Below are 25,512 nucleotides of genomic sequence, written 5' to 3'. Positions count from 1 at the left end.
AGGTTCCGGCGGTTGTGGGTCATTTGGGAACCTCCGGGCGTGCTCCCGGGCACCGCCGGCGCCACCAAGGTCTGGGCGTCTTTGGGGCCTTTCGCCGAGCCCCTTCCCTCGCGCTCGCGGCTCCGCGCCGCAGCGCCCCCTCCGCCGCCAGGGGCCGCCCGGAAGCGGGGCTCCTCGAGCGCGGGGCGGGGCAAGGGGCGGGGCGCGGCGGTACCTGGGCCGCCGGGGAGCCGGGGGTGGACTCTTCGGGGACAGCCGGCGGCCCCCCCAGATTCGCACCGCCAGCCGCCGGGGAGCTCGGGGCTCCGGGCGTAGAGGCTGCGCTGTCACATGGGCGGCGGCGACGGGGCCGCATTTAAGCGGCCGGGGGACGGCGCCCGCCTCCAGCGCGTCCTCGGGCTCGGCTCCCGCCGGGCGCCCCGCTCTCTGCCCGCCGGGGGCCCAGCGCCGCGCCGCACCGCGCCGCCCCCGCCGGGCCATGAGAGCGCGGGCCCCGCCGCGATGAGCTCGCACATCGCCAAAAGCGAGTCCAAGACGTCTCTGCTGAAGGCGGCGGCGGCGGCGGCGAGCGGGGGCAGCCGGGCTCCCCGCCACGGCCCTGCCCGGGAGCCAGTGCTGCCCAGTCGCCGGCTGCCCGGCCCCTGCCCTGGCACGCCGTCGCCGTCAGGGGACCCCAGTTCGCGGAGGCCCCTTTGCCGGCCGGCGCCGCGAGAGGAGGGCGCGCGGGGGAGCCGGCGCGGGCTCCCCCAGGCGCACTGCAGGCCCCGGGAGGCGCCGCCGGCCGCGGCGTCCCGACCTTCGCCGCCGTCGCCGCTGCCGCCGGTCCGCGGGCGGGATGGGGAGGAACGGGGTCTGTCCCCGGCGCTCGGCCTCCGGGGCTCACTGCGAGCCCCGGGTCGCGGGGACTCCGCTCCAGCCGCCGCGTCCGAGGCAGACCCGTTCCTCCACCAGCTGCGCCCCATGCTCAGCTCCGCCTTCGGCCAGGTAAGGGCCGCGCCTCCCACCCGCTCCCTGGAGAGGCGCTCGGGACCCTGCCGCGGCTGCGCGCCCTCAGCCCTCCTCCCGCTGCCCGCGGCCCCCCAGGTCACACTCCTCTGGTCCTCCCGCCGCCTGGCGCCCTGGTCCGCGCGCCTCCTCCTCCCCCGTGCCTGATTCAGCACCCTGTGCGCTGTCCACGCTCCGGGCCTCTTCCGGGCCAGGCACCACCGCTTAGACTCCCTCCACCTGCCGGAACGGGCCGGTCTTGGAAGGGAGCGACCTCCACAAACCGCCTGGAAATTTGCAGGGATCAAGGAGGGGTGCTCCGAGTAGGTGGCGCCTAACCCACTCTTTCGGCCTCTGACCGAGAAGACTAATGAATGAGCATGGAGTCTGGGGGTCAAGAGAGGGGACTTTGGGTTATACTGCCTTGTCAGGCGATGAGGGACCCTAGCCATCGCCTGTGATGGCCCCAAAGACCTGGGAAAAGTTAGGAGAGCTAAAAATATGAGAAAAGAAGAGTGTGTGGGTAGACACGGAGGGCTGTAAGAGCTATGGCTCAAACTGGAACTTTGAGGGTATTTCAAGGAGGTTGTCATCTAGGAATGCCACGAGGGTGGCAGTGGTCAGTTTTCGAGTTGTGGGGCGTGGAAGAACACTCAGAGATCCCTAGTCTGAGTTAGTGTGCATTCTAGGGTCAGAAAGGTCGCTAAGGGGTCACCAATGGCTCATTTTGTTTCTTTTCTCTCAAGAGCCCCAAGCAGCTGGGCACCTGCCCTTTACAAATGGCCCCATAGTCATAATCCAGATCTACAGTTTGAGGCCGTGCTGCTGGGGAGAGAGGCTCAGCAGAAAGGGACCTGTGAACTCCTGAGCGAAGCCAGGATTTCATCTAGTTCCAAGTCCATAATTAAGTCGAACTCGTTGGCACAGCGTGGACACCGTTCTGCGGCAGCCGAGGAGGGGTGTAATGCATAGAGGTGATCAGAGTATTTGCATGGTGTGTGGGGGATGGAGGGTGGGGGCGGGCCTGTGCGTTTCTGTGCTGGGATGTAGCGTAAAGAAGCTGTTTCAAGCTCCTGGCTTGCCAGGCTGGATCCGAACTCCAAGGAGGCCGTGTGTGTTTTGCTTCAGATGTGCACAGTTCCTTTTCAAAATACTACTCCGCTGTGGCTGATGCCGGTGGAGGTCTGACATGAAGGCGGCTGCACGTAGGCTCGGGTTGCACGGGGCTGCGGTGGTGGTGTGATAGGGCAGCAGTCTGGCTTTGTTCCTGCCAGGAGCTCTCGTTAGTTGAGGCAGTTGGAAACAGTTTCTCCAGAGTAGAGATGTGGATGCAGAGCTGTGACAGTGCAGCGCTGTGTTGACTGCAGTGGCTTCTGTATGACTGAGGGGGTGTCAGGTGTTAGGGCAGGAGTGGGCTGGCTTGCGAAAGGGATACCGTGCCAGTTGAATCGATGACAACTATCGGTTGCACTTATCAAGTATTTTTTGATTGCCTGCTTTGTCCAGGCGTTTGCTGGGCACTATGGAGATGAAAGTAGAGAGGGTAGCAGGGTCCTGACTGTTTTGGAGATTAGCAGTCTAGAAGTTTGGAAGGGTAGGTCATTGAGGATCACACACTTTCTGGTTATTTAGTTTGCCAGTGATCTGACTTCGTTCCTAGAAAAGGAGCCCTTTCTTTCCAGCCTTGCAGAATTTGCCTGCCTGGGCCCTTTGTGAGCACAGAGCATTTCAGCTCATGTGCTTCTCTTTCTTCTACTTTCTCAGTCATGAGATGAAGGCTGTTCTCCAGTCCAGTGTTCTGAAATGTCACCAGGGTCACCTGAGTCAGGAGGAGCTGGAAGGTCCCATCAAATATTTACTACCTTCCCCTGGAAGCTCTTGCCTTTGGAACTGCCGACTTTCTCTTTAAAGCTGGGCACATCCAGTCTGGGCTTCCTGCTGATGGCTCTAAGACATCTGCTCCAACGACAGGGACAACAACAAAACCCGGCCTGGGACTTTGTGTCAGAGTCTCCAGTCTCCTGCAAGAATTAGTCTTTCTGTCCCTTCTCTCTGCATGGAGATTTCTGTCCTTAGGTCAGAACCAAGAGAAGGGAAATGAGGTTCTGAATATAGAAACTTTCAGATAGGCTCTGCTTTGGGCAAAGTATAGCCCTGGGGAAATATATTTTTCATGTCTCCCAAGTTATTTTCTTTTTTTTTTTAACCTTTGGTGAATCGCTTAACCTTGTAAACCTGTGTTTCCTTATCTGCATATTTGGGATAATCATAGTATCTCAGGTGGTGCAATGGTAAAGATCCTGCCTGCCAATGCAGGAGACTTGGGTTCAATCTCTGGGACAGGAAGATCCCCTGGAGAAGGAAATGACAACCTACTCCAGTATTCTTGCCTGGAAAATTCCATGAACAGAGGAGTCTGGCAGATTACAATCCATAGGGTTCCAAAGAGTCAGACACGACTGAGCGCACGCGCGTATGCGCACACACACGCACACACACACACACACACACAGAGTATCTCAATGGGTTTGGGGGGATAATTAAAGGGGATATGAAGATATACACAGAGCTTGGCCTAGAGCAAGGGTCTGTGGATGTTATTATTATTGTCGTTGTTGTTGCTTCACTACCAAGGGCTGTGTCAGAACTTGTTTCCATTTGTAACAGAGTCAGGGAGGGCCGGGGCCAAAGCGACACTGAGGGTATCAAGATAGACTCCCTCACTAGGGAACGGGAATTAGGGTTCTCCCAGTGACCTCACAGAGCATCCTTACGGCCTGCAGGGAGAACGTGTGCTTTTGAGGCTAAGGCATGGAATGGTGGGTTGGGAGATAGAGCTGAAGATTCCTACTCCAGCAATGTCACTTCCCATTGCTGTGACCTTGGGCCTGTTATTTTCTCTCTCTGGTCTGGGTTTCTTCATGCAGAAATAAGACTAATGACAACAACAAAAAAAACTACCTTGCAGAACTCTTATGAGCATTATACAAGGTTAAGGATGCCAATGGCCTGGCTCAGAGTGGGTGCTAGAAAAGGGCTCAGGCTTCATTCATGTTATTATTATTATTATTAATAGAGTGAGTGTCAAAATGAGGGCCTGCATAAGGTAGTCTGAAAGCTGTCTCTGAGCTAAGTGACGAAGGCCACTAAAGGAAGGTGCTGAATGACCAAGGACCTTCCCTGGTATCCTCTTTGTGGCCAGTTAATAGCACACCACCCAACTACCTAGAGAGAAGATGTGGTATCAGAAAGCAACTCAAAACAGACAACTCTTGGCGTTGGATCTTGGAAAACTAATTAGAAATTTTTTTTTGGCTGTGCAGCATGTGAGATTTTAATTCCCTCACCCAGGGATTGAACCTGCACCCCCTGAAATAGGAAGCATACAGTCTTAACCACTGAACCATCAGGGAAGTTCAGAAAACTACCCAAAGAACAGTCTTTCTGTTCCTTATTCTAAGTTTGGGAAGAAACACCTCTTTAGAGGAGGCAACTATGAATAAAATCCATAGCTCTGTTCCATCCTTCCCCTTTCTCTAACTATAGGGACATGTCTTCTGATTTGAGTAGGCCAGCCCAATTCCTAAATTGCTTTGTGCATAACAGGATTGAGATATTTAATGTATGAATGAATGAATGACGGGTATCTCCAGCCTCTGGACTTCAGAGTTTCTTAGTTCCCATAGTTAAGATGAGGGAGACAGGCCATGACAATTTGGGTCCTAACAGATTCCACTGCACTAGGCCTGTGTGCCTAGGATGATGGCTTGGGTGTATTACTTACTCCTTCCTGGTCAGGTCGCTTCCTACTGCTCTCTTAAAAGGCTGGGAGCCCCTGTGGCCTTTCTCTGGGGCCTGGGAAAGGGGAAGAGAAGGCCCGTTTGTGGTTGACATAGATTATAGATGATAGGAGTGTCTTGGTGTCAGTTTGTAGGTTTTGCAGAAGCAACATTGGCACTTTAGATCTCTGTTCTAGAATCCAATAAACAATGGACAAAGCATCTTCTCATTATCTTATCTTCATAGCAACCTGTGAAATGTAGCATCATCTTCCCCCATTTTAGAGATGAAGAGACAGGCTCAAGAGAGGGGAAGTAGCTTGACCAAAGGTCCCAGAATAAGTAAAAGGCAGGACTGTGACGTGCTATGTCTCTCTCCAAACAGTCTGCCAGTGCCACACCATACCGGCTGGTAGAAAGTCACAGAAGTGTGTTTCCTATTTGTCAGAAGCATCCACAAAGCACCTCTCAGGTTACGACCCAGCTTTCCCCAAGTGTCTTAACACTGGGCTGCCATCCAAGTTCAAATGCTGGCGTTAGGACTGCTCAGGGCCCAAAGCCAGCCTCCCTCCTAATCAGGAATAATCAGCAACGGGTTTATCCTTCTCATCCCTCTGATCCTATTATCCCATTCCAGAACTCTAAGTGTGGATTCCGAAGGCCCAGGCCTGCTGCCACAGTGCATAGGGATGGGGAGGCGGGGCTGTGCGATGTGCTTTGCTTCTTAAGGAAGCCTCCACCATTCAGCCCTTTATAAAATTTTCTGCCGAAGGTCAAGCCATCTGCTTCGTCAAGATCAGTAGCTACTCCTGTCATGCAGAACCACCATCACCCCATCTGTCCAACCTAAAATAGCTTAAGCGAGCCCTGGGTTTGAATCCTGAATCCCTTGCTTCTGTTAAGCCCCCAGGCTACTGTTGGCACCCTCTCTGCTAAAGAAGGATGAAATTTCTTCAAAGTAGGTGGACTTTTCCATAGGGGGAAAAGTCCTGTCTCCTGTCTCCAAGGACAGGGGCATATCCCAAGGTTGACAAATGGATGCTATGCCATAGGCTGGCCTGAAGGGGGCAGGAGTCACCAGGTCTGACCTAGTGGGGGCCCTGCTAGACCAAGGCTGCTGGGCAGGGTAAGGGGCACCTTCCAGGTGCTTTGCACTGTGCCAAGCCCTTTGCAGGCGTGATCTCATTAGCTCCTCATAAGTCCTACCAGGGAAGGGTTATTAGGGTACCCGTTTTATAAATAAAGAAACCGAGGCTCAGAAAGATGAACAAGTCCTCAAGCTCACATGGTTGGTAGGCAGCAGGGCAAGATTTGAACTCAGGTCTGTCCGACTCCACATGCTGAACTTTTTATCTCTAGATCGGTGGTTCTCAACACTGGCTGCAGGTTAAAATTACCTGGAGTATTAAACAACACCGGTGCCCGGGGTTCACCTACACCTATTCCATCAGCAGCTTTAGGGAAGTTCCCCAGTGATTCTAGTCTGCAGCCAGCACTGAAAACGTGCCTGCTTCACCCTGTCCAGTCTTTTCATATATCCACCCATTTAGCTCATATGAATTGGGTTTGTACCTTACCTGGAGCCTAACTCATCTCCCCTCTGGGGTCTGTGGTAAGCCCTAGCTTTTCAAAAGAGTCTGCAAGACTCTAGATTTTGTGTGCAAGTCTTTCCTGATCCCTCTACACTAAGTCAGATCCCTCTGGCTCACTTTCTCAGAGTGTTTGTGTTTCCCCTTCATGGCATTGACCTGAACCGTGATTCAGTAAGTTGATAGCTCTTTAATATCTCCTGCCCCCCTGCTAGAATGTAAGCTCCCTGCAAGCAGTGAAAGTGTTAGTTGCTCAGTCATGTCCAGCTCTTTGTGACCCCACGGACTGTAACCCTCCAGGCTGCTCTGTCCATGGAATTCTCCAGGCGAGAATACTCGAGTGAGTTGCCATTCCCTTCTCCAGGGGACCTTCCTGACCCAGGGATCAAATCTAAAAGCAGGGACTGTATGTATCTTGTTCCTACAACATTCCCAGAGCCAAGCACATGGGACAAATGATACTTCCTCCTTCCATGTTAATAATTCCTCATTCCAGTACCTGTTCTGAATCACGCACACTTTATAACCCGGCGAGGGAACTGAGCCCTGCCCGGTGAGTGCTCAGAAGCCAGCAGAGCCAGGACTCATCCCAGGCCTCCAGACCCTTCAGTTTCATCTGAGTTCATTGCTCTTCTCACAGCCCTGCCTTCACGCTTTGTTTCCAAGAAACAGGTCTTTGAAGAAGGCATTTTTGTTGGCTCTTCCCATACCAGCTCCCCCCACCCCCCTCCAAGTGTCTTCACTCCCCTTTCCTGCCCTTTAGATGTCAATAACCTTGCCCCCGCCCAGGCCTCTCTTTGTGTCCTCAGGGGGTGACCCTCCTCCTCCGTATCCCCTTCCAGAGGCCAAACCAGGCTGCTGAATGACTCCCCTGATTAAGCTATTCCATTGCTGTCACTGCACGGTTGTCAAGAGCCACCCAGGGACCTGCCTCCCCAGTTCCCTGGGAGCCGGTCTGTGGCACCTTCTGGGGCAGCGTCCCCACCCATCTATCCCTAACAGGAGCTCTGCTCAGCCACCCAAAACTGGACCAAAAAAAAAAAAAAATTCCTGCGAAAGGACCCTCTGTGGACTGAAACTCAGAGCGGTGCGCCGAAGGGTTTTTGCATCAGGGCCCGGAAAGAGCTTGGGGTCCCAGTCTGTCTCTGGTGCCCCCTGCTGGGAAAAGTAGGGGTGCAGGGAAACGTGGATACAGACTCTCCTGGGTCATCTGGCTCCGGGCTGTAGGTCTCGATGGTGACATCTGAGGCTTGAAATGAATTCACATCAAAGCTGGAACCGGAAGGGACAAGGACGTGCAGGCTACCTAAAAAGTTCTATTCATGGGACCGTGACTCCCCCTTTGCAAAGGGCGGCCTCTCTGCTCTGCGCCCCGAGGGAGCCGGTGAAAGATGCTCTGTCAGGGTCAGGCAGAGGGCTTGGGAGAAGGTTTGTCGCCCTCCCTCGCTCACGCCTGCTGGGCCAGCACTGCCTCCGTCAGGACCCCCTCAGGGCCTGCTCTTGATTTCCCCTGGGTCGAAAAGACCGCACACGGTGAAGGGAGCCAGCGGAAGAAGCTGCTGTTGGCTCAGCTGTGCTTCCAGCCCCGGAGCCTCATCCCATTTCAGTGAGGAGGCAAGTGTGAAAAATGGAGCGTGATGGAGAGTCGTCACAAGATCTCCAGGGCCTCGACTGGAGCCGCCATCTCTCGATCTAGCTGCGATGGCCGGGGGCGATTAAGATGCCCGTTCGTCCCTGGGTGCGTGTGTGTATGTGTGTGTGTGTGTGTGTGTGAGAGAGAGAGAGAATGCACATACAAGGTTGGGAGCTGCGAGGCCCCGTGGATTTGGGGGCCCAAACTAGCCTGCTTCCCCTTCTGGGTCTGCTGGCCTAATTCCCAGCTGCAGCTGCCATTCTGGGCTCCCCTCCCCGAGGCAATCTCCCTGCAGATTTGACAGCGGGAGGGGAGGGGCCGAGGGAAGGGGAGTGAACCGGGAGAGGACTCGGCTGTAATCTCATGTAGCTGATCCCGCAGCCTTCTCCAGCTCGGCTGCCCTCTGCCATCAGCTCTCCAGGCGATTTTCTCTGTGCCTGCACTCTCCCCTCCTGCCTTCATCTCCTTAAGAAAGTGTCCAGAAAGTTAAACCCCCACACACGAACACACACACAATCCACCAAAAAAAAAAAAAAAAAACACCAGGGAGCAGGAACAGGCAGACTAGTAAGCGAGCACGCGCGCAGGAGAGAGGGCTCAGCCGGTCTTGGAGGAAGCACCGCGCAGGCAGAGGGAGGCTGGGGTTGGCGGACCGGGACTCAGGTCTCTTAGCCCCCGGGAGCCTCCTTCATGGACCCAGGGATCCTGAAAGGGGCTGCCTCAGCTTAGGATGGGCAACTGTGTCAAGTCTCCACTGAGAAATCTCTCAAGGAAGGTATGTTTCTGGAGTTCTTAACACCTGGGGTGGGAGATTGGGGCATCCTGCCATCTGTCCCAGAGGCTGGGGGCTGAGAGGGTGGACGTTTGAAGCTCGCGTCCCTTCCTGTGGGTTCTGTCTAGGGCCGCTTCCCTGTTCCTGCCTCTGCATTCCCTCCTATCACAGTTGTCTGTGTCCCGGGGCTCTAAGCTGAAGTTGGGATTTAGAGCTGCATGGGGGCCCATGTTTGGGAATTTGCATAAGATTTAGGAAAGAAACCATGTAGGGTCCTTACCATGTGCATGGACAGACTGCCTCGGGATAAGCAGGATGAGAAGACGGTTAAGCTGGACTTTGACCCTGTGCTGGTGGTTCTTCCCCAGCGGTAGAGGAGGGGTTCGTTCATCTCCTCTGAGGGACTCTGACCCTCTCCCGTGGTTTCTAAGGTCTTCAGAGTTGTGGGTTTTAAAGTAGATCCCATTGTTATTGAGAGGAAACAAGCCGGACATCCCTGTCTACCCTTGCAAATTCTTGAGTCAGGTCAGAGACTCACAAATAGGACCAGTCTGGCTCAGGACCCCAGGGTTGTTTCCATCGAGAAATAGAGTATACAGCAAAGGTGTCTGTCAATTGCGTTCTGTAGTGGGTGCATTGCTCATACACCGGGATAATATTCTTTTGCAAGAATCCCTTTTGGAAAGCAAATAATCACCTTCAAAGCATCTTTCCTGAAAGCCTGGACTTACATCTGTAGGATCTTGCTTTAGGTGGGCTCTGCCTGTATTTCTGGCCCTCTGTAGTCAGGCCGTAGAAGAAATTCATAGATATTTCATAAAGGAAAAAGAAATATGAGGGATGGTTTCCTCCAATTCTTTCATTTTCCAGAGAAGGAACTTGATTGCCACTCAGGTTAAGTGACTTATCCAAGGTCTCAGGTTAGCTAATGGCTCCTCCACCCCCAACCCCTTCCTACCCCCTCTGTTAGTTTGACAGCCTCTCAATTTAGGACATTTCAGGCTTTTCTGCTCATCTTCTTCCTCATTTAGCTAAGCTGCTCACATCAAATTCCTTTTAATCTTCGCTGTTCCTTGGATCTTTCTGAGGGTTGACTGTTTCTTCTGTGCATCCCCCACCCCCAGTCATCTGTCATCTTAAAGGAGAGTTCTTTGCATCAGACGTGGCCTCCACACTGTTGCAGAGAAGTAGAAACAGATCTGAATTAGTCTAGAGGACCACTGGGCGAATGCCCTTTCCCTGAGTTCTGTCCAGACCTTCAAGAGGTGAACTCAAGAACAAAAGCTGTCCTTCTGTCCTACCCCACCTGTGACTCAGACTTCTTAGGTCTCCTCTTTATAGCCATGTGACCTTGGATAAGTTATTTGACCCCTGCTGGGTCTTAGTTCCTTTGTCTATCAAGTGGAAATACTAACATCTACCTCCTGAGGTGATTGTGGGGCCTAAAGAAAGAGCTGGGATCGTTTCCCGGGATGCAGGCAGCTAACATACCCAGTATATGTTAGCTAGTGTTAATAGCATCATAATCATAATTTTTACATTCTGGGTTTTCTGAGAAGGGGGATGAGGAAAAGGAAATAGGAGAGGTTTTGAGTCCATGGAGTAAGGCAAAAAATCATAAAAGGTATTGCACTCAGTTTCATTTTTTAAAAAAAATAATAGTAAACATTGCTTTTTCCTGAATATCTACAAGATCTCCAACATCTATTATCTTATTTACTGTTTTCCACTGAGTTGTTCTCTTGGCTATTTTCTAGAGAAAAGAATGAGACTCAAAGATAAGAGTGTTCCTGAGATGCTACAGCTGACTGGGAGCAGGGCTGAGATGTAAACCCTGGTCTGTGTGAATCCAGAGCTGGGGTTTTGTTTTTAATTTTGCCTCTCTCTCTTTCTCCTGCTGTCAGAGATGTTATTCATAGATTCGTGAACCTGACCTTATAGGTCATCTTAGTCCAAATTCCCACTCGCTGGGAAATGCCCTCTCCCACCACATCAAGTGCTTCCTCACTCAACTCCTCCTTCAGTGAATACATTCGATGAGAGGGAGCATGGTCTTGGCTGCCTTGTGTTGTTAGAAAGCTGTTAGGTCAGGAGGTGTGCCGGTTCCTCCTGTTGCCCTGCCGCACTCAGGAGATGCCCCCTTGGTGCCAGGAAACATTGTCAGCCCATGGGCTGCTGCCCACTTGGCTTCCTGTGTGGTGACCAGGAATTGGTGATGGAGATAGGCGGCCTCCTCCAGGCTCTGAGCTGGGCAGGATTGGGCTGTCAGGTACCATCACTGGCCAGGGAAGAACAGCAGCCTCCTGGGGCAACTGGGTGCCAGACTGGGTTAAGATCAAGAGATGCAGTGGAAATTCCCCAGCCATTGCTGGTTCTTGCTTCGTGGGAGCAAATTTTTCTCTGTCCTCCTCACTTCTTTCCTGATTGGCAAATATTCTCCCACTTCTTCTGCAGCCAGAAGTAAATGCCTTCTGGCGCCCAGCATCTCTCAAGTTGCATCATCATCATCATCATCATCATCGTTGTCATCATCATTGTCATCACCATGGCAACTCCACATATTCGGCTCCTGCCATGCTCTAGGCACTGCGCAATGGCTCATTTGCCTCTCACAGAATCCTGTGAGTGGCCCTGATCATCCCCCGCTGGACAGAGAAGGAAACCAGGGCCCAGAGAGGTGAAGTGACCTGCCCAAGGTCACACAGCGAGCAAGCGGCAGAGCCAGAATTTGTCCCCAAGACTGTCTGAGTCCAAAGCCAGTTATACTCAAGCTGCTCTCTGAGTTCCCTGCCACCTGCTGCCTCCTCCTCCTCCTGGGTGTGCTCATCTGAGCCAAATGAGTGAGAGTCAGCCAGAAACAAAAAGGCTGATTCTCTGCAAATATCTCCTGAGATTGTTTCCTGGGGCTTAACCACAGTTGACTCCCTGGCTCCCTCTGTCCAGAAGGTCTCTCTGGTCCTGCCCTCACTCTAGCCAGGTCCCTGTAGCCTGTGTGAGTGTGGCCAAGGCTCTGAACCTCTTTTGGTCATCAATCCAGAATGGACCCTGATCACCCCTCAAGTTCTAGGACTACCCAGGGTGACCCTCACTGCACTCCCTGGACTCGGGCCTTGCACTGAGGGCCCGTACCTTGGGTCTGTGTGGCTGCTTGCCCTTAGAGGAACCAGAATATTGCTCCTTCCTCTCTAGGCCTGGAAGAAGCTTAGAAGTTGGACAAGAGTCTAGACTGCAGCCCCACACTGTGGGGCTTTGAGGAGAAGGAGCATGAGGACAGGGTGAGATGTGGGAGACTGCTTTGCTTGTCCACCTGGGAGGACAGGCTACCCCTTAGGTCTTAGCATCTTCTCCTGAGTGGGACCTTCTTGGAGATGGAGGAAACTGGCAGGAAGAGGGTGCAGCAGAATGGATGGGTGGGACATGCAACTTTGGGGTCCTTGGACAGAGGCAGCCCTCTAAGTTTTCACTGCTCTTTCTTTAGAAGGTTTGGCTCCAGCTCCTCACTCTGGGGGTGGAGGTATCCAAGCTGGGGGCTGAAGGCAGACCACCCCGACCTAGGGGGATTCTGGGCATCCTGGCGAGGAGGCTGGGCTGGGAGAGAATGTTGTGTCTGGACACTGCTGTTGTCCTAAGGGGACGGTCTGTGGGCAGTGCTGACTTTTTATAGCTGCATGGGAACCATCAGGGGGAGGATGGGTTGGCTGGGGCCAGGGAGCATGGCTATATTTGGTCAGAACAGAGGGCCCCTGCCTAAGCCTCCAGAGGTCCCTGGACCAGGCACAGAGCCAGCGAAGGCGGGAGGGACGAGGAAGATTGCTGATGGGAGACAGCGTCAAGTCTTGAGGCCATGAGCTAGGTGGAAGCTGACGGACAGAAGTGCTTTGTTTAGCCCACACAGTGCTTTAAATCGGAAAGTCTGGCAACACCGGGCTGGAGTTACGTCACGCTGTCCCTTCAGAGGGACCCAGAGCATCCATCTTACCCCAGGCCCCGCCTCTCACACCTGCCTGCTTCGCTTCCGTTTGCCACGGCCCCTGTGTGGGCAACCTCCGGTCCCGCAGACTAGCTGAGCCCGTGCTCTGCTGCCAGCTCTGATGGTCCTCACTACCTCCAGTGGGTTTCAGCAGGGGTAGGATCAGAGGTCCGCTGGGGAGCTTGGCCCCAAGGATTGTGCCGGGATGTTGGGAGCATCTTAGGAAAGGACATTATTCCCTGAATGAACAGAAGCCTCCCTCTGCCTGCTCCTCTCTCTGAGCTTCTGTCTGCACACGAGGGTGTGTTTCTGTGCACGTGTGTGTGTGTGTGTGTGTGTGTGTGTGTCTGCAGGTGTGCCACACGGTGTCACACCCACATCTCCCTGGAGCATCCATTTCGGCCCAAGATCCGGGACTCCGTCTGTCGGACCAGTTTGCCGCCTGCTGCCTGTGCATCCTGAAGGCTCTCTGCACCCTGGTGTTTGCCTCTCAAGGTCTTCTCTTGAGAAGGGCCCCTTCTAGGATCGGGAGCCAGGCTGGGGCCCAGAGGACCCAGGTAGGCCAGAGAGGTGACACCCTGCCTCTGTTTTGTATTTGCTTGGTGCTGGCTGAAGATGCGCCAGGAGGAGACCAGCTACACAGTGGTGCAGACGAGCGAGGAGGGGCTGGCGGCCAGCAACGAGCTCCCCGGGCCACTCCTGATGCTGGCTCAGAACTGCGCGGTCATGCACAACCTGCTGGGCCCGGCCTGCATCTTCCTGCGTAAGGGCTTCGCGGAGAACAGGCAGCCTGTACGTAAGTTGGCCCTGGTGGAGCCGCGTTCGACTTGGCTTCACGGGGCATGAGGAAGGAGGTGCTGGGAAGAAGAGGGGCTCTGTACACAGTGGTGTGCATCCCCCAGCAGACGCACCTCACACCCTCAACTTGTGAACCTGACCCCCAGAGTTTCCCACTCATGGCTGCAGAGCCCTGGTGCGTCCACATTCACCAGCACAAAAATAATAGCAGCTATAGTATTGTTTGGGGTTTGAGGTTTTTTTTTTTTTTTTGAGCACTTAATATGTGCCAGGCACTGTACTCAGTGCTTTGGTGCTTAAGCCGCAGAGCAACCCCAAGAGGTAGGTACTATTATCCTCCCCATTTGCAGATGAAGAAATTGAGTTGGAGAGAGTAACAGCTCAAGGTAACAGCTGGTAGGCGATAGCAGTAGGATTCAGACTCAGGGAGCCTGACTCAAGGGTCCCCTGTGTTCTGAACAACACTACCGAATACACGGCACTGTCCACTAGAACTTTCAATGATGATAGAAACATTTCTCCAATCAGCACAGCCCTCTACATTAACCACTAGCCCTTGAAGTGTGGCTAGTGCAACTGAAGAAGTGGATTATTAATTTTCTTTGATTCCAATTCCAATTTAAGTAGTCACATGTGCCCACTGCTTTGGAGGGCCTCTCATACATATCTGAACAGTCACAGAGAGGAGGGTATTGATGATGTTACAGATTCAAACAGCGGTAGGTTTATCGAATGGTGGTGGTTGAGTTGCTAAGTTGTGTCCGACTCCTGTGACCCAATGGACTGTGGCCTGCCAGTCTCCTCTGTTCAGTCCATGGGATTTCCCAGGGAAGAATACTGGAGTTCTGGAGTGGGTTGTCATTTCCTTCTCCAGGGTTTACTGAATGCCACCTGCTAAACACTTTACATTATCTTGCCTCACAGATGCTCACAAAGACCCTGTAAGGTGGTTTCTAGTATTAACCCATTTTACAGATGAGGAATCTGTGGCTCATACAGTGGAAGTGACCTATCCAAGGTCCTCCATCTAGGAAGCAGCAGATCTGGGCTTTGTCCTTGAGTCCATCTGACTTTAGAGGCCAAACTCATCTCTTTACTGCATAAGTTGGGGAGTGAGGGCTGTGGTGGGCTCCGTTCCCACCTGACCCCCCGAACCGGTGTTCATGGTTTCCCTGTCATGTCGCTGAGCATCCCTGGCTCTGCTCCACATCCCCCACCACTCTGCCCTGGGGAGCGTGTGACTCGGGGACGAGCCACCAGGACAGAGCCAGACCAGCTCTGGCCACAGGCACATGGCCAAGGGGTACTGGCTTTTCTGCACCCTGGTTCTGGGTTTACAAGAAGCAGGGAAGGGGCTGCAGAGCTGATCCTAGAGATGTGAGAGGCTGCAGGGTGGGAAGGGACTTGTCGCCTGTCCCAGCGAGCATACCCTGCATGTGTGTGTACATGCATATTCTTGCTGACGCTTTCACTTATGGGGGGTACCAGGCATTGTGAAAAGCACCCTTTGTGGTCACTCAAGATCCCAGTCTGACTAAGAACAGCTAGTGGGTGATAGAGGTAGGAATAGGTAGGTGTTAGAGGGAGTGACAACCCCTCCCTGTGCAAGGCGACAGGCTTTTTAAGTGGAAGTCCTTCCAGTCATCTCACAGAGACAGACAGCTTCAGCTTGAAATGCTGCTGGCAGGACCTGGGAGCCTGCAGACTACTCGTGTCAAGCTCATGTACACTCTCAGCATGGTTCTGCCATGTACAGCCCCTTCCAAGAGCCAAGTCCTTCCTGTGCAGCTGGTGGTCCTGCAAAATGTTGCTCAACAGCCCCTTTCTAAAAGATTCCCGGGTTTTCTGGCACTGGGATTCCTTGCCCTGGGGCCAGTTTGGAGCAGGTGGGCAGCAGCCTCTCACCTGCCCTGGCCCAGTGGGCTAGAACAGCCCGCGTGCACGGCTATGGCACGCCCACATGTCTGTGTCCCTGACTGGATTACCCACACATGGTGTGCACTCCCTCAGGGCGGGCACACCCTGCCCCTTTGGGCAGGGAGTTGTGACATATGGGCAGGATGAGCCCCGTGGACCAGTTTTGGAGCCTGCTAAGCATGTCCAGCTGGGCACCGCATCCATTTCATGCCAGTCTGTCTCCCTCCTGGGCAGGCCTGGGGCAGCTGGCACGTCACCAGCTGGAGCCTGCCCCCTGCTCCTTCCGGGCCCACTCTTTGGAGACTTCTCTGCCATCTGTTCGGATGCCTCGCCCTGGGGCTTCCTTGACTCCCCAAGGAGACCTGGGCACTGCTTGAGGCTGGAGACGTGTGCTTTGGACCCTGGCAGCCGCCAGAGGCACTGGTAGCCCCCAGGGTCCTATGCTGTGTCCTATGACAGGGCGAGGTCTGCGATGGGGGCCCAACTGGAGAAGGTGGGGCGGTGCCCAGGAAGCAGGGCGCAGTCCTAATCCTGCCTCCATTCCCTCTGCTCCTTCTCTTCCTCCCTCTCGTGCACTGGTCTGGACCCCACTTCCTCTCCCCCAGCCTCTTGCTTCTCCCATTGCCCCCCCTCAGCCCCTCTTCTCCCCAACTCTTCCTGGTTTCATTGTGTGTGTGTGTGCGCGTGCTCAATTGTGTCCGACTCTTTGCAACCCCATGCACTGTAGCCCTCCAGGCTCCTCTGACCATAGAATTTTCCAGGCAAGAATATTGGAGTGGGTTGCCATTTCCTTCTCCAGGGGATCTTCCCAACCCAAGGATCAAACCAGCGTCTCTTGTGTCCCTGCACTGGCAGGCGGGTTCCTTAGCAGCTGAGCCACCAGGGAAGTCCTTGGTTTTATCGGGTAGAGCCCTCTTCTACCTGTTGGGATCCTCCCAATAACCCCATTTTATTTACAGGTTTTGGCCTCCAGATCAGTTCTGTTCCCTGACCACATGCTTGTGTCTGGAATAAGGGGTTAGGGGTGCAGAGGTTCTGGGCCCAGGTTGGAAGGGGCTTCTGGCTTCCCGGCCTCTCCCATGTGTGTGAGATGGGTGGGGCTGCACTTTTCCCTTCCAGGACATGGTCCAGGCACACCTCCGTGGCCGCCCCATCACCTCCCAGCCAGTGCCTGCTGCCACTGGGAAGGCCCTCAGCTGGGCACTGGATGACTTCTAGGCCCCTCCCAGCTGCTAATGGCACATGTTCTTTTGTTTCAGGACAGATCTCTGCGGCCAGAGGAGATTGAAGGTGAGACCTGGCCTCTTAGAGGAGGGTGTTGTTCAGCCATCCAGGAAGACGAGGGGAGGGAGGTGGGTGGGAAGAGGGGCAGAGACATCTCGGCTTCCTGTGAACAGGTCCTAGTGCAGAGCCGGGCATCCTCTGGGGAGCCGGGCGTTGGAGGCATGCATGAGTCAATGGGCCCCTCGGGGCAGCCTCTGCCCCAGAGGCTCTGCGGGTCACCACATCCACCTTCCTTCTCTTCCCCAGAGCTCAGGGAGGCCTTCAGAGAATTTGACAAGGACAAGGATGGCTATATCAACTGCCGGGACCTGGGTAACTGTATGCGCACCATGGGCTACATGCCCACCGAGATGGAGCTCATCGAGCTGTCTCAGCAGATCAACATGAACCGTGAGTCCCTCCGCCAGGCACCCCCTTCCCTCCCCGGCCTCGCCCTTGCTGTCCTCTGCCTGGGTTCAAGTTCTGAGCTCCCCCTTCTTCCTAGCTCTGTGACCTGCGGGCAAACCACTTACCCTCCCTGTGCCTCAGTTTCTTCACCTGTAAAATGAGGGGTGGAATAGGGAGTCAACTGGGGGTATGTTTATTTATTTATTGTTTTTTCTTGGGTTACTTATTCATTTATTTTTTGGGGAAACAGTTTTATTGAGATATAATTCATATACCATACAGTTGACTCACTTAAAGCATTCCCTTCAGGGACTTCTGTGGTGGTCCAGTGGTTAGGACTCCTTCTTCTCACTGCAGGGGGCATGGGTTTGATCCCTGGTGGGGAAATTAAAGTATAGATTTCAGTGGCTTTTAGTATGTTCAGAGTTGTGCAACCATCACCCTGATCAACTTTAAAATATTTTCATGCCCCCTCCACCAAAGAAGTCCTATACCACTTTGCCATCACCCCCAAGTCCCTCCCCAGCCCTGGGCAACCACTAATCTACATTCTGTCTAAGCAGATTTGCCTATTCCGGGCATTTCTTTTTTTTAAGTTGAAGTATGGTTGATATACAGTATTATATTAGTTTCAGGTGTACAACATAGTGATTCAGAATTTTTATAGATTATACTGTATTTAAAGTTATTGTAAAATATTGGCTCTATTCCCCATGCTGTACAATATACCCCTGTGGCTTTTTTATGTTACACAGAGTAGTTGACATCTCTTAATCCCCAGCCTCTATGTTTCCCCTCCCCCAAACCCCCTTCCCTTCACTGGTGACCGCTGGTTTGTTTTCTGTATCTGTGAGCCTGTTTCTCTTTAGGGGACATTTTTTTTTTTTTATTTTTTTTATTTTGGTTGTGTTGGGTCTTCGTTGCCACGCGCGGACTCTCCTCGTTGCACTGAGCAGGGGCTACTTCCTGGTTGCGGTGTGTGGGCCTCTCATTGCCGCGGCTTCTCTTGTTGCAGAGCATGGGCTCTAGAGCACGGGCTTCAGTAGTTGTGGTGCACAGGCTCAGCTGCCCCATGGCAGGCGGGACCTTCCCAGACCATGGATCATGTCCCCTGTACTGGCCGGCGGGACTCCCAACCACGGGACCACCAGGAAAGAAGTCCCTAGAGGATATTCTAAACAGCCCAATAAATCAATACCTGGCACTCAGTAAGAGTTGAACAGAGGACGCTATCATTATTATGTTTTTCTCTGTCTCACTTTGGGTTCTCCCAGGAGCAGACCAGGAGACAAGGGTTTGAGTGTGGAGTTTACTTAGGAGGGGCAGGACAGAGTCGGTAGAGAGTAGGGAGCGGGGAGGGTGAAGACAGGGCACCAAAGCAGAAGGCACTTGAGGAGCTACCACTGTGGGTGATGAGCTCAGGGTGCTGGTGTCGAAGGCCCACCGTGGAGCTGTCTCTCGGGCTGGGTATTTATCCCCCAAGCTCAGTCACTGGCTGAAAGTGTTGTGAGCAGGCCCCGGGGGCAGGTCTCCTGTATTTCCACCCTCTGAAGGCTGGGTGAAGTTGGAAGGTGGCTGAAGCTGGCTGAAGGTTGGAAGGTGAGTTCCACTTGCACAGTGAGGGAGAGAGGGGGGCAAGTGGGCAAGTGGGCCAGGCGCTCACGACTCCTGCTTCCCTCTCTGTCTTTCTGCATGTTTGTCTCTGTCTCTCTCCTGCTCTGAAATTCTTCTCCTATCTCTGTGACTTCATGTTTCTTTCTCCCCTCTGTACCCCTGTCCAGTTCCTGACTCGTTCCCTTAGTTAGCCCCCGGCCTCTCCTCTGAGCTGTTCTGTGATAACCCCCCTGTCCATGGTCACTTATCTGTCCTCATTCAGCCTTTGCTTTTACCCTGGGCCTGTCGCTGGGCAGGTCAGGGGGGGCTGGCAGCTCCCTCGGCTGTCTAGTTGGAGGTGGGTGGTGGTTAGATGGATGACCCAGCCTGTTCCTCTGTCCCCAGTGGGTGGCCATGTGGATTTTGATGACTTTGTGGAACTAATGGGACCTAAACTCCTGGCGGAGACGGCAGATATGATTGGAGTAAAGGAACTGCGAGATGCCTTCCGAGAGGTAAGTGGTGGACAGTGTACAGGCAGGGGCGGGGGGACTTGTTAGAATTCCCAACCTGAAAGCAACCTGGACCTCTGGATCCCACCCCAGGGGAAGAAGCTTGGACAGAGAGGCGCTCTGGGGAAGGGGTTGTTGGGGGGACAATGATGCTGAAGACGGGGTTCAACCTTGGGATCTGCTTCTGACAGTCTTTCTGTTGTAGCTACTCTTCCCTCCTTCATGCCCCCTCTAGTTTGACACCAATGGTGATGGTGAGATAAGCACCAGTGAGTTACGAGAGGCCATGAGGAAACTCCTGGGTCATCAGGTGGGACACCGAGACATAGAAGAGATTATCCGGGACGTGGACCTCAACGGGGATGGACGAGTGGACTTTGAAGGTAGGTGGGTCTTGAGAGTGGAAGAAGAACCAAGACAGGAGTGGGCATCCACAGAGTGTATCCCTCCACATGGGTGTCCATCATGCAGTCATCAATCCGCCCCAACTTTCCATCCCCTTACCCTTCCATCCTTCCACCCCTCTAATCCATCGTCTGTTCCTGCACCCATCCATCCATCCATCCATCCATCTTTCCAGATCTCTCTTTCCATGTGTATATCCATCTGTCTCTTTTTCTGTCCAGGTGCCTATTTATTCACTAACAGATCTCCAAACAATTATCCATAGAATCATTTACCTATGGCCTTACCTACCCATCCAGGCTATTCATTCTTCTGTACATTCACCCATGCCTCCATCTACCTGTATACCTCCTCCCATCTATCTATGCATCTGTAACTCTCAACATTCATTCACACATTTATTCTCTACCCATCTGCCTATATCTCCACCCACACTTCCATTGATCTGTCAGTCGTCTGTACTTTCCCCATCTGTATCCATCTAATCATCCATCTACCCACTCCTGTGTCCCTCTGCCCCCACCCATCTCTTTCTATGTCTATTGATCCACCTTCTCCTATATCCATCAATGGAGGTATTTTCTGAACACCACATTCCTCAACCTGACACTCAGACCCCTTAAGATCTACCCACAGCTCACCTCTCTGGCCACAGCTTTCACCATGCCTTCACTCACACTCCACCTTAAAACCACAGGTGATCCAAAAGCCTGCCAAGCTCTCATTTGATTACACTATTATTTTTGTCAGGATGCCTTGTATTCTATTTTTCACTGGGGCTAAAGTCTACTCCATCTTTAAGACCCAGCAGTGGGGCCACTTCCCTCGGTCCCCAGACTGAGCTTCCTCTTTTCTGGGCTTTCACAGCACCTCAGGCTTACCCTCGTTCTTCACATTGGCCCCTAAGTGCTAGTTATATCTCCACTTAATTCTGAACTTTTGGAGAAAAGAGGAACCCTACTTTCTTTATCTCTGAGATTCCCACAGAACTCAGTACCTGACACATAGCAAATGCTCAGTAAAAGTGTTTTTAAAATAGTAATAATCATAATTAGTGATCATCTCTAACTGTACATGCTCTATACAGTCAGCAAAAACAAGACTGGGAGCTGACTGTGGCTCAGATCATGAACTCCTTATTGCAAAATTCAGACTTACATTGAAGAAAGTAGGGAAAACCACTAGACCATTCAGGTATGATGTAAATCAGATCCCTTATGATTATATAGTGGAGATGACAAATAGATTCAAGGGATTAGATCAGATAGACAAAGAGTACCTGAAGAACTATGGATGGAGGTTCATGACATTGTACAGGAGGTAGTGATCAAGACCATTCTCAAGAAAAAGAAATGCAAAAAAGCAAAATGGTTGTCTGAGGCGGACTTACAAATAGCTGAGAAAAGAAGAGAAGCAAAAGGCAAAGGAGAAAAGGAAAGATATACCCGTTTGAATGCAGAGTTCCAAAGAATAGCAAGGAGAGATAAGAAAGCTTTCCTCAGTGATCAATGCAAAGAAATAGAGGAGAATAATAGAATGGGAAACACTAGAGATCTCTGAAAAGAAAATTAGAGATCCCAAGGGAACATTTCATGCAAAGATGGGCACAGTAAAGGACAGAAATGGTATGGACCTAACAGAAGCAGGAGATATTAGGAAGAGTTGGCAAGAATACACAGAAGAACTATACAAAAAAGGTCTTCATGACCCAGATAACCACGATGGTGTGATCACTCACTTAGAGCCAGATATCCTGGTGTGTGAAGTCAAGTGGGCCTTAGGAAGCATCACTATGAACAAAACTAGTGGAGGTGATGGAATTCCAGTTGAGCTATTTCAAATCCTAAAAGATGATGCTGTGAAAGTGCTGCACTCAATATGCCAGCAAATCTGGAAAACTCAGCAGTGGCCACAGGACTGGAAAAGGTCAATTTTCATTCTAATCCCAAAGAAAGATAATGCCAAAGAACGTTCAAACTATCACACAATTGCACTCATTTCACACGCTAGCAAAGTAGTGCTCAAAATTCTCCAAGCCAGTCTTCAACAGTACATGAACTGTGAACTTCCAGATGTTCAAGCTGGATTTAGAAAAGGCAGAGGAACCAGAGATCAAGTTGCCAACATCCGTTGGATAATGGAAAAAGCAACAGAGTTCCAGAAAAACATCTACTTCTGCTTTATTGACTGTGCTAAAGCCTTTGACTGTGTGGATTACGACAAACTGAAAAATTCTTAAAGAGATGGGAATACCAGACCACCTTACCTGCCTCCTGAGAAATCTGTTTGCAGGTCAAGAAGCAACAGTTAGAGCCAGACATGGAACAACAGACTGGCTCCAAATTGGGGAAAGAGTACGTCAAGGCGGTATATTGTCACCCTGTTTATTTAACTTCTAAGCAGAGTACATCATGTGAAATGCCAGGCTGGATAAAGTTCAAACTGGAATCAAGATTTCAGGGAGAAATATCAACAACCTCAGATACAAAGATGATGCCATCCTTATGGCAGAAACTAAAGAGCCTCTTGATGAAAGTGAAAGAGGAGAGTGAAAAAGCTGGCTTAAAACTCAACATTCAAAAAACGAAGATCATGGCATCTGGTCCCATCACTTCATGGCAAATAGATGGGGAAACAATAGAAACAGTGACAGACTTTCTTTTCTTGGGCTCCAAAATCACTGCAGATGGTGACTGCAGCCATGAAATTAAAACATGCTTGTTCCTTGGAAGAAAATCTATGACCAACCTAGACAGCATATTAAAAAGCAGAGACATTACTTTGCCTACAAAGGTCCATCTATTCAAAGCTACGGCTTTTCCAGTAGTCATGTATGGATATGAGAGTTTGATCACAAAGAAAGCTAAGCACCAAAGAACTGATGCTTTTGAACTGTGGTGTTGGAGAAGACTCTTCAGAGTCCCTTGGACTGCAAGGAGATCCAACCAGTCCATCTTAAAGGTGATCAGTCCTGAATATTCATTGGAAGTACTGATGCTGAAGCTGAAACTCCAATACTTTGGCCACCTGATGCAAAGAACTGACTCATTGGAAAAGAGCCTGATGCTGGGAAAGGTTGAAGGCAGGAGGAGAAGGGGATGACAGAGGATGAGATGATTGGATGGCATCACTGACTCAATGGACATGAGTTTGAGCAAGCTCTGGGAGTTGGTGAAGGACAGGGAAGCCTGGCGTGCTGCAGTCCATGAGGTCGCAAAGAGTCGGACACGACTGAGTGACTGAACTGAACTGAACATTTATTATATACCAGTCACTGTACTAAGTAACTCTACATGTATTATCCCATTTAATTTTTACAATGACTCCAGGGACTGCACTATTACTACCTCATGTTACAATTGAGTAAACTGAGCCTCAGAGAAGTAATATAACTTGCTTCTCTTACAGAGAAGCAGAGCTGGGTCATAAACTCAGGCCTGGAATCTCAGCCATTCCATACATTACACTGTTCATGACACCATCTGAGGCACCATGGGATACAGGGGGGAAAAACACAGCAAAACACTGATTCTACACTCCATAAACTTGGGTGCTGAGCAGAAAGGCAAGCTAAACATGAGCTAGACTGTGAATATGTCCAGAACACAAGCTGAGCAGAAAGGCAAGATAAACATGAGCTAGACTGTGAATATGTCCAGAACACAAAGGCTGGGAGGACTTTTCTGGGGAGTAGCTGGTCTTCAAGGTCAAGGAGAGTGTGGCAGTGGAGAGGCTTGGCTACCAAAGGCTTGGCTACCACCAGAGCTGAACATTTCAGGTACCCCGTGTCCAGGTAGTGACCCCTACAGATGACAGCTCTTCCCTGAAAGCCCAGTATCTCCCATTCATTCTACCAGCATGTGCTGTACACGAGCTCTGTGCCAAGACCTGATCCCCACCTTGAGGGGCCTGTGACCAGCAAGGAAAAGAGAAGCCGACAGTATAGTCCATGCCATGTGGGGGGAAGAACAGCAGGCTGTTGCATACAGTGGGGGCACCTTTGCCAAAGTGGCAAGGATTAGGGAAGGCTTCCTGGAGGAGGCTGTAAGTAAGCAGAGCCCTAAGAGACAAGTAGGAGTCACCAGGTGAAAAAGAAGGAAGAGATATTTGCCCTGTGGAATTGAAAACTCTTATCTACACAAAAACCTACAAACAGATTTACTGTTTATAGCAGCCTTACTTATAATCACCAAAATTTGGAAACAACCAATATGCCCTTCACTAGGTGAATATATAAATAAAACTATGGTATACCCAGGCAATGGAATATTATGCAGTGTTGTAAAAGAAACGTGCTATCAAGTGATGAAAAGACATGGAAGAAACTTAAATGCACAGTAAGCAAAAGAAAATCTGAAAAGGTTGCGTACTCTGTGATTCCAACGATATGACATTCAGGAAAAGGCAAAACCATGGAGACCCGGAGACAGTGAAAAGATCAGTGGTTGCCAAGAGTTGTTCGTGGCAGAAGGGATGAATGGGGGAACACAGAGGATGTTTAGGCAAGTAAAACTATTCTGTGTGATACTATAATAGGGATACATGTCATTATACATTTGTCCAAACCCATAGAGCCTCCAGGTCTTCCCAGGTGGTTCTAGTGGTAAAGAACCCACTTGCTAATGCAGGAGACTCAGAAACGTGGGTTCGACCCCTGGTTGGGGAAGATCCCCTGGAGGAGGACATGGCAACCCACTCCAGTATTCTTGCCTGGAGAATCCTCATGGACAGAGAAGCCTGGGGGACTACAGTCCATAGGGTCATACAGGGTTGGACACGACTGAAGCGACTTAGCACACGCACACACACACAGAGTCTCCAACACCAAGGATAAATCCTAATGTAACTATGCACGTGGGGTAATAATGATGAGTCAACATAGGTTCATCTGTAAGCAACATCCTACTCTGCTCGGGGATGTTGGTGATGGAGGAGGCTGTGTGTGTGTGTGTGTGTGTGTGTGTGTGTGTGTGTGTGTGTAGAGGCAGGGGGTAGATGGAAAAATCTGGACTTCCTGCTCAATTTTGCTGTGAACCTAAAACTGCTCTAAAAAACAAAGTCTAGTTAAAAGAGAAGGGAGCAGGACAGGTTGCAGGAAAGCTAAGCGGGGAGGGGAGGGGGGAGTCAGCTCCACCTGAGGCGCAGACAGGGGATCCACGGAGTCGAACTTCCTGGTGGGGGGTGAGTAGTGACAGGTAAGGCTGGAGCTGTCAGCTGGGGCCAGAACGGGGAGGCCTTGGGGTTGTGCCCGTTGCCCTGTGGGGACCATGAGAGGTTTGAAAGGGGTCACACGTACAGATAGAAAGATCCTGCTGGCTGCTGCAAAGAAGAGGGATTGGAAGATGCTGGATGGGGAACTTCCCTGGTGGTCCAGCAGCTAGGATTCCATGCTCCCACTGCAGGGGGCCTGGGTTCAATCCCTGGTCAGGGAACTAAGATCCTGCATGCCACGTGGTGGGCGAGACCAAAAAAAACCAAAAAACAAAAAAACCATGCGGATGGACACTGGGGACCAGCACCGGTCAGAGGCGGTGGCCACAGACGGGGGAGGGAGGCATCGATCTGAGGAAGGTGTGGGGGCGATGTCCTGCACCCTGACTGCTGCTTTCTCCCCATCCCCGCCCGTCCCCCCGCCCCCACCGCAGAGTTTGTCCGGATGATGTCCCGCTGAGGCCGCCAGGGCCCCTCCAGGACCGCCAAGCTCCGCGGGGCGGGAGAAGAAGAGCCTGAGCTCGCCTCACCCCGCTGCCGCCGCCGCCGCCGCCCAGAGCCCAGGATGTACTGGCGGACGGGGCCTGCCTGCACCCCGGGGAGGTGCCCACCCCGGACCCCCACCCCTCCGCACTGTGAAAAAGACTCACGACTCCTGCAACTGGAAAGGGGGGGCGC

The 25,512-nt window shown here is 52.0% G+C and overlaps 1 protein-coding gene across 2 annotated transcripts; it reads left to right on the top strand.

The window, feature by feature from the left end:
• Positions 1-330: 330 nt before the first annotated feature.
• On the top strand, positions 331-25,497 carry CABP1 (calcium binding protein 1). 2 transcript variants are annotated; one of them, XM_061140836.1, is made up of 7 exons: positions 8,617-8,760; positions 13,343-13,519; positions 16,702-16,732; positions 16,973-17,116; positions 19,112-19,221; positions 19,454-19,601; positions 25,269-25,497. In XM_061140836.1, the coding sequence occupies exons 1-7, from the start codon at positions 8,716-8,718 to the stop codon at positions 25,292-25,294; spliced, it is 681 nt and encodes a 226-aa protein (XP_060996819.1). In that variant the 5' UTR covers positions 8,617-8,715; the 3' UTR covers positions 25,295-25,497. The 2 variants fall into 2 exon arrangements, with proteins under 2 accessions (XP_060996818.1, XP_060996819.1); XM_061140835.1 differs by lacking the exons at positions 8,617-8,760; positions 13,343-13,519 and adding an exon at positions 331-984.
• Positions 25,498-25,512: the final 15 nt, after the last annotated feature.

This window comes from Dama dama, chromosome 5 (genome assembly GCF_033118175.1).
Source record: "Dama dama isolate Ldn47 chromosome 5, ASM3311817v1, whole genome shotgun sequence".
Lineage (NCBI taxonomy): Eukaryota > Metazoa > Chordata > Mammalia > Artiodactyla > Cervidae > Dama > Dama dama.
The sequence above is the reverse complement of the archived record's forward strand: the minus strand, read 5'-3'. Positions and strand labels throughout refer to the sequence as shown.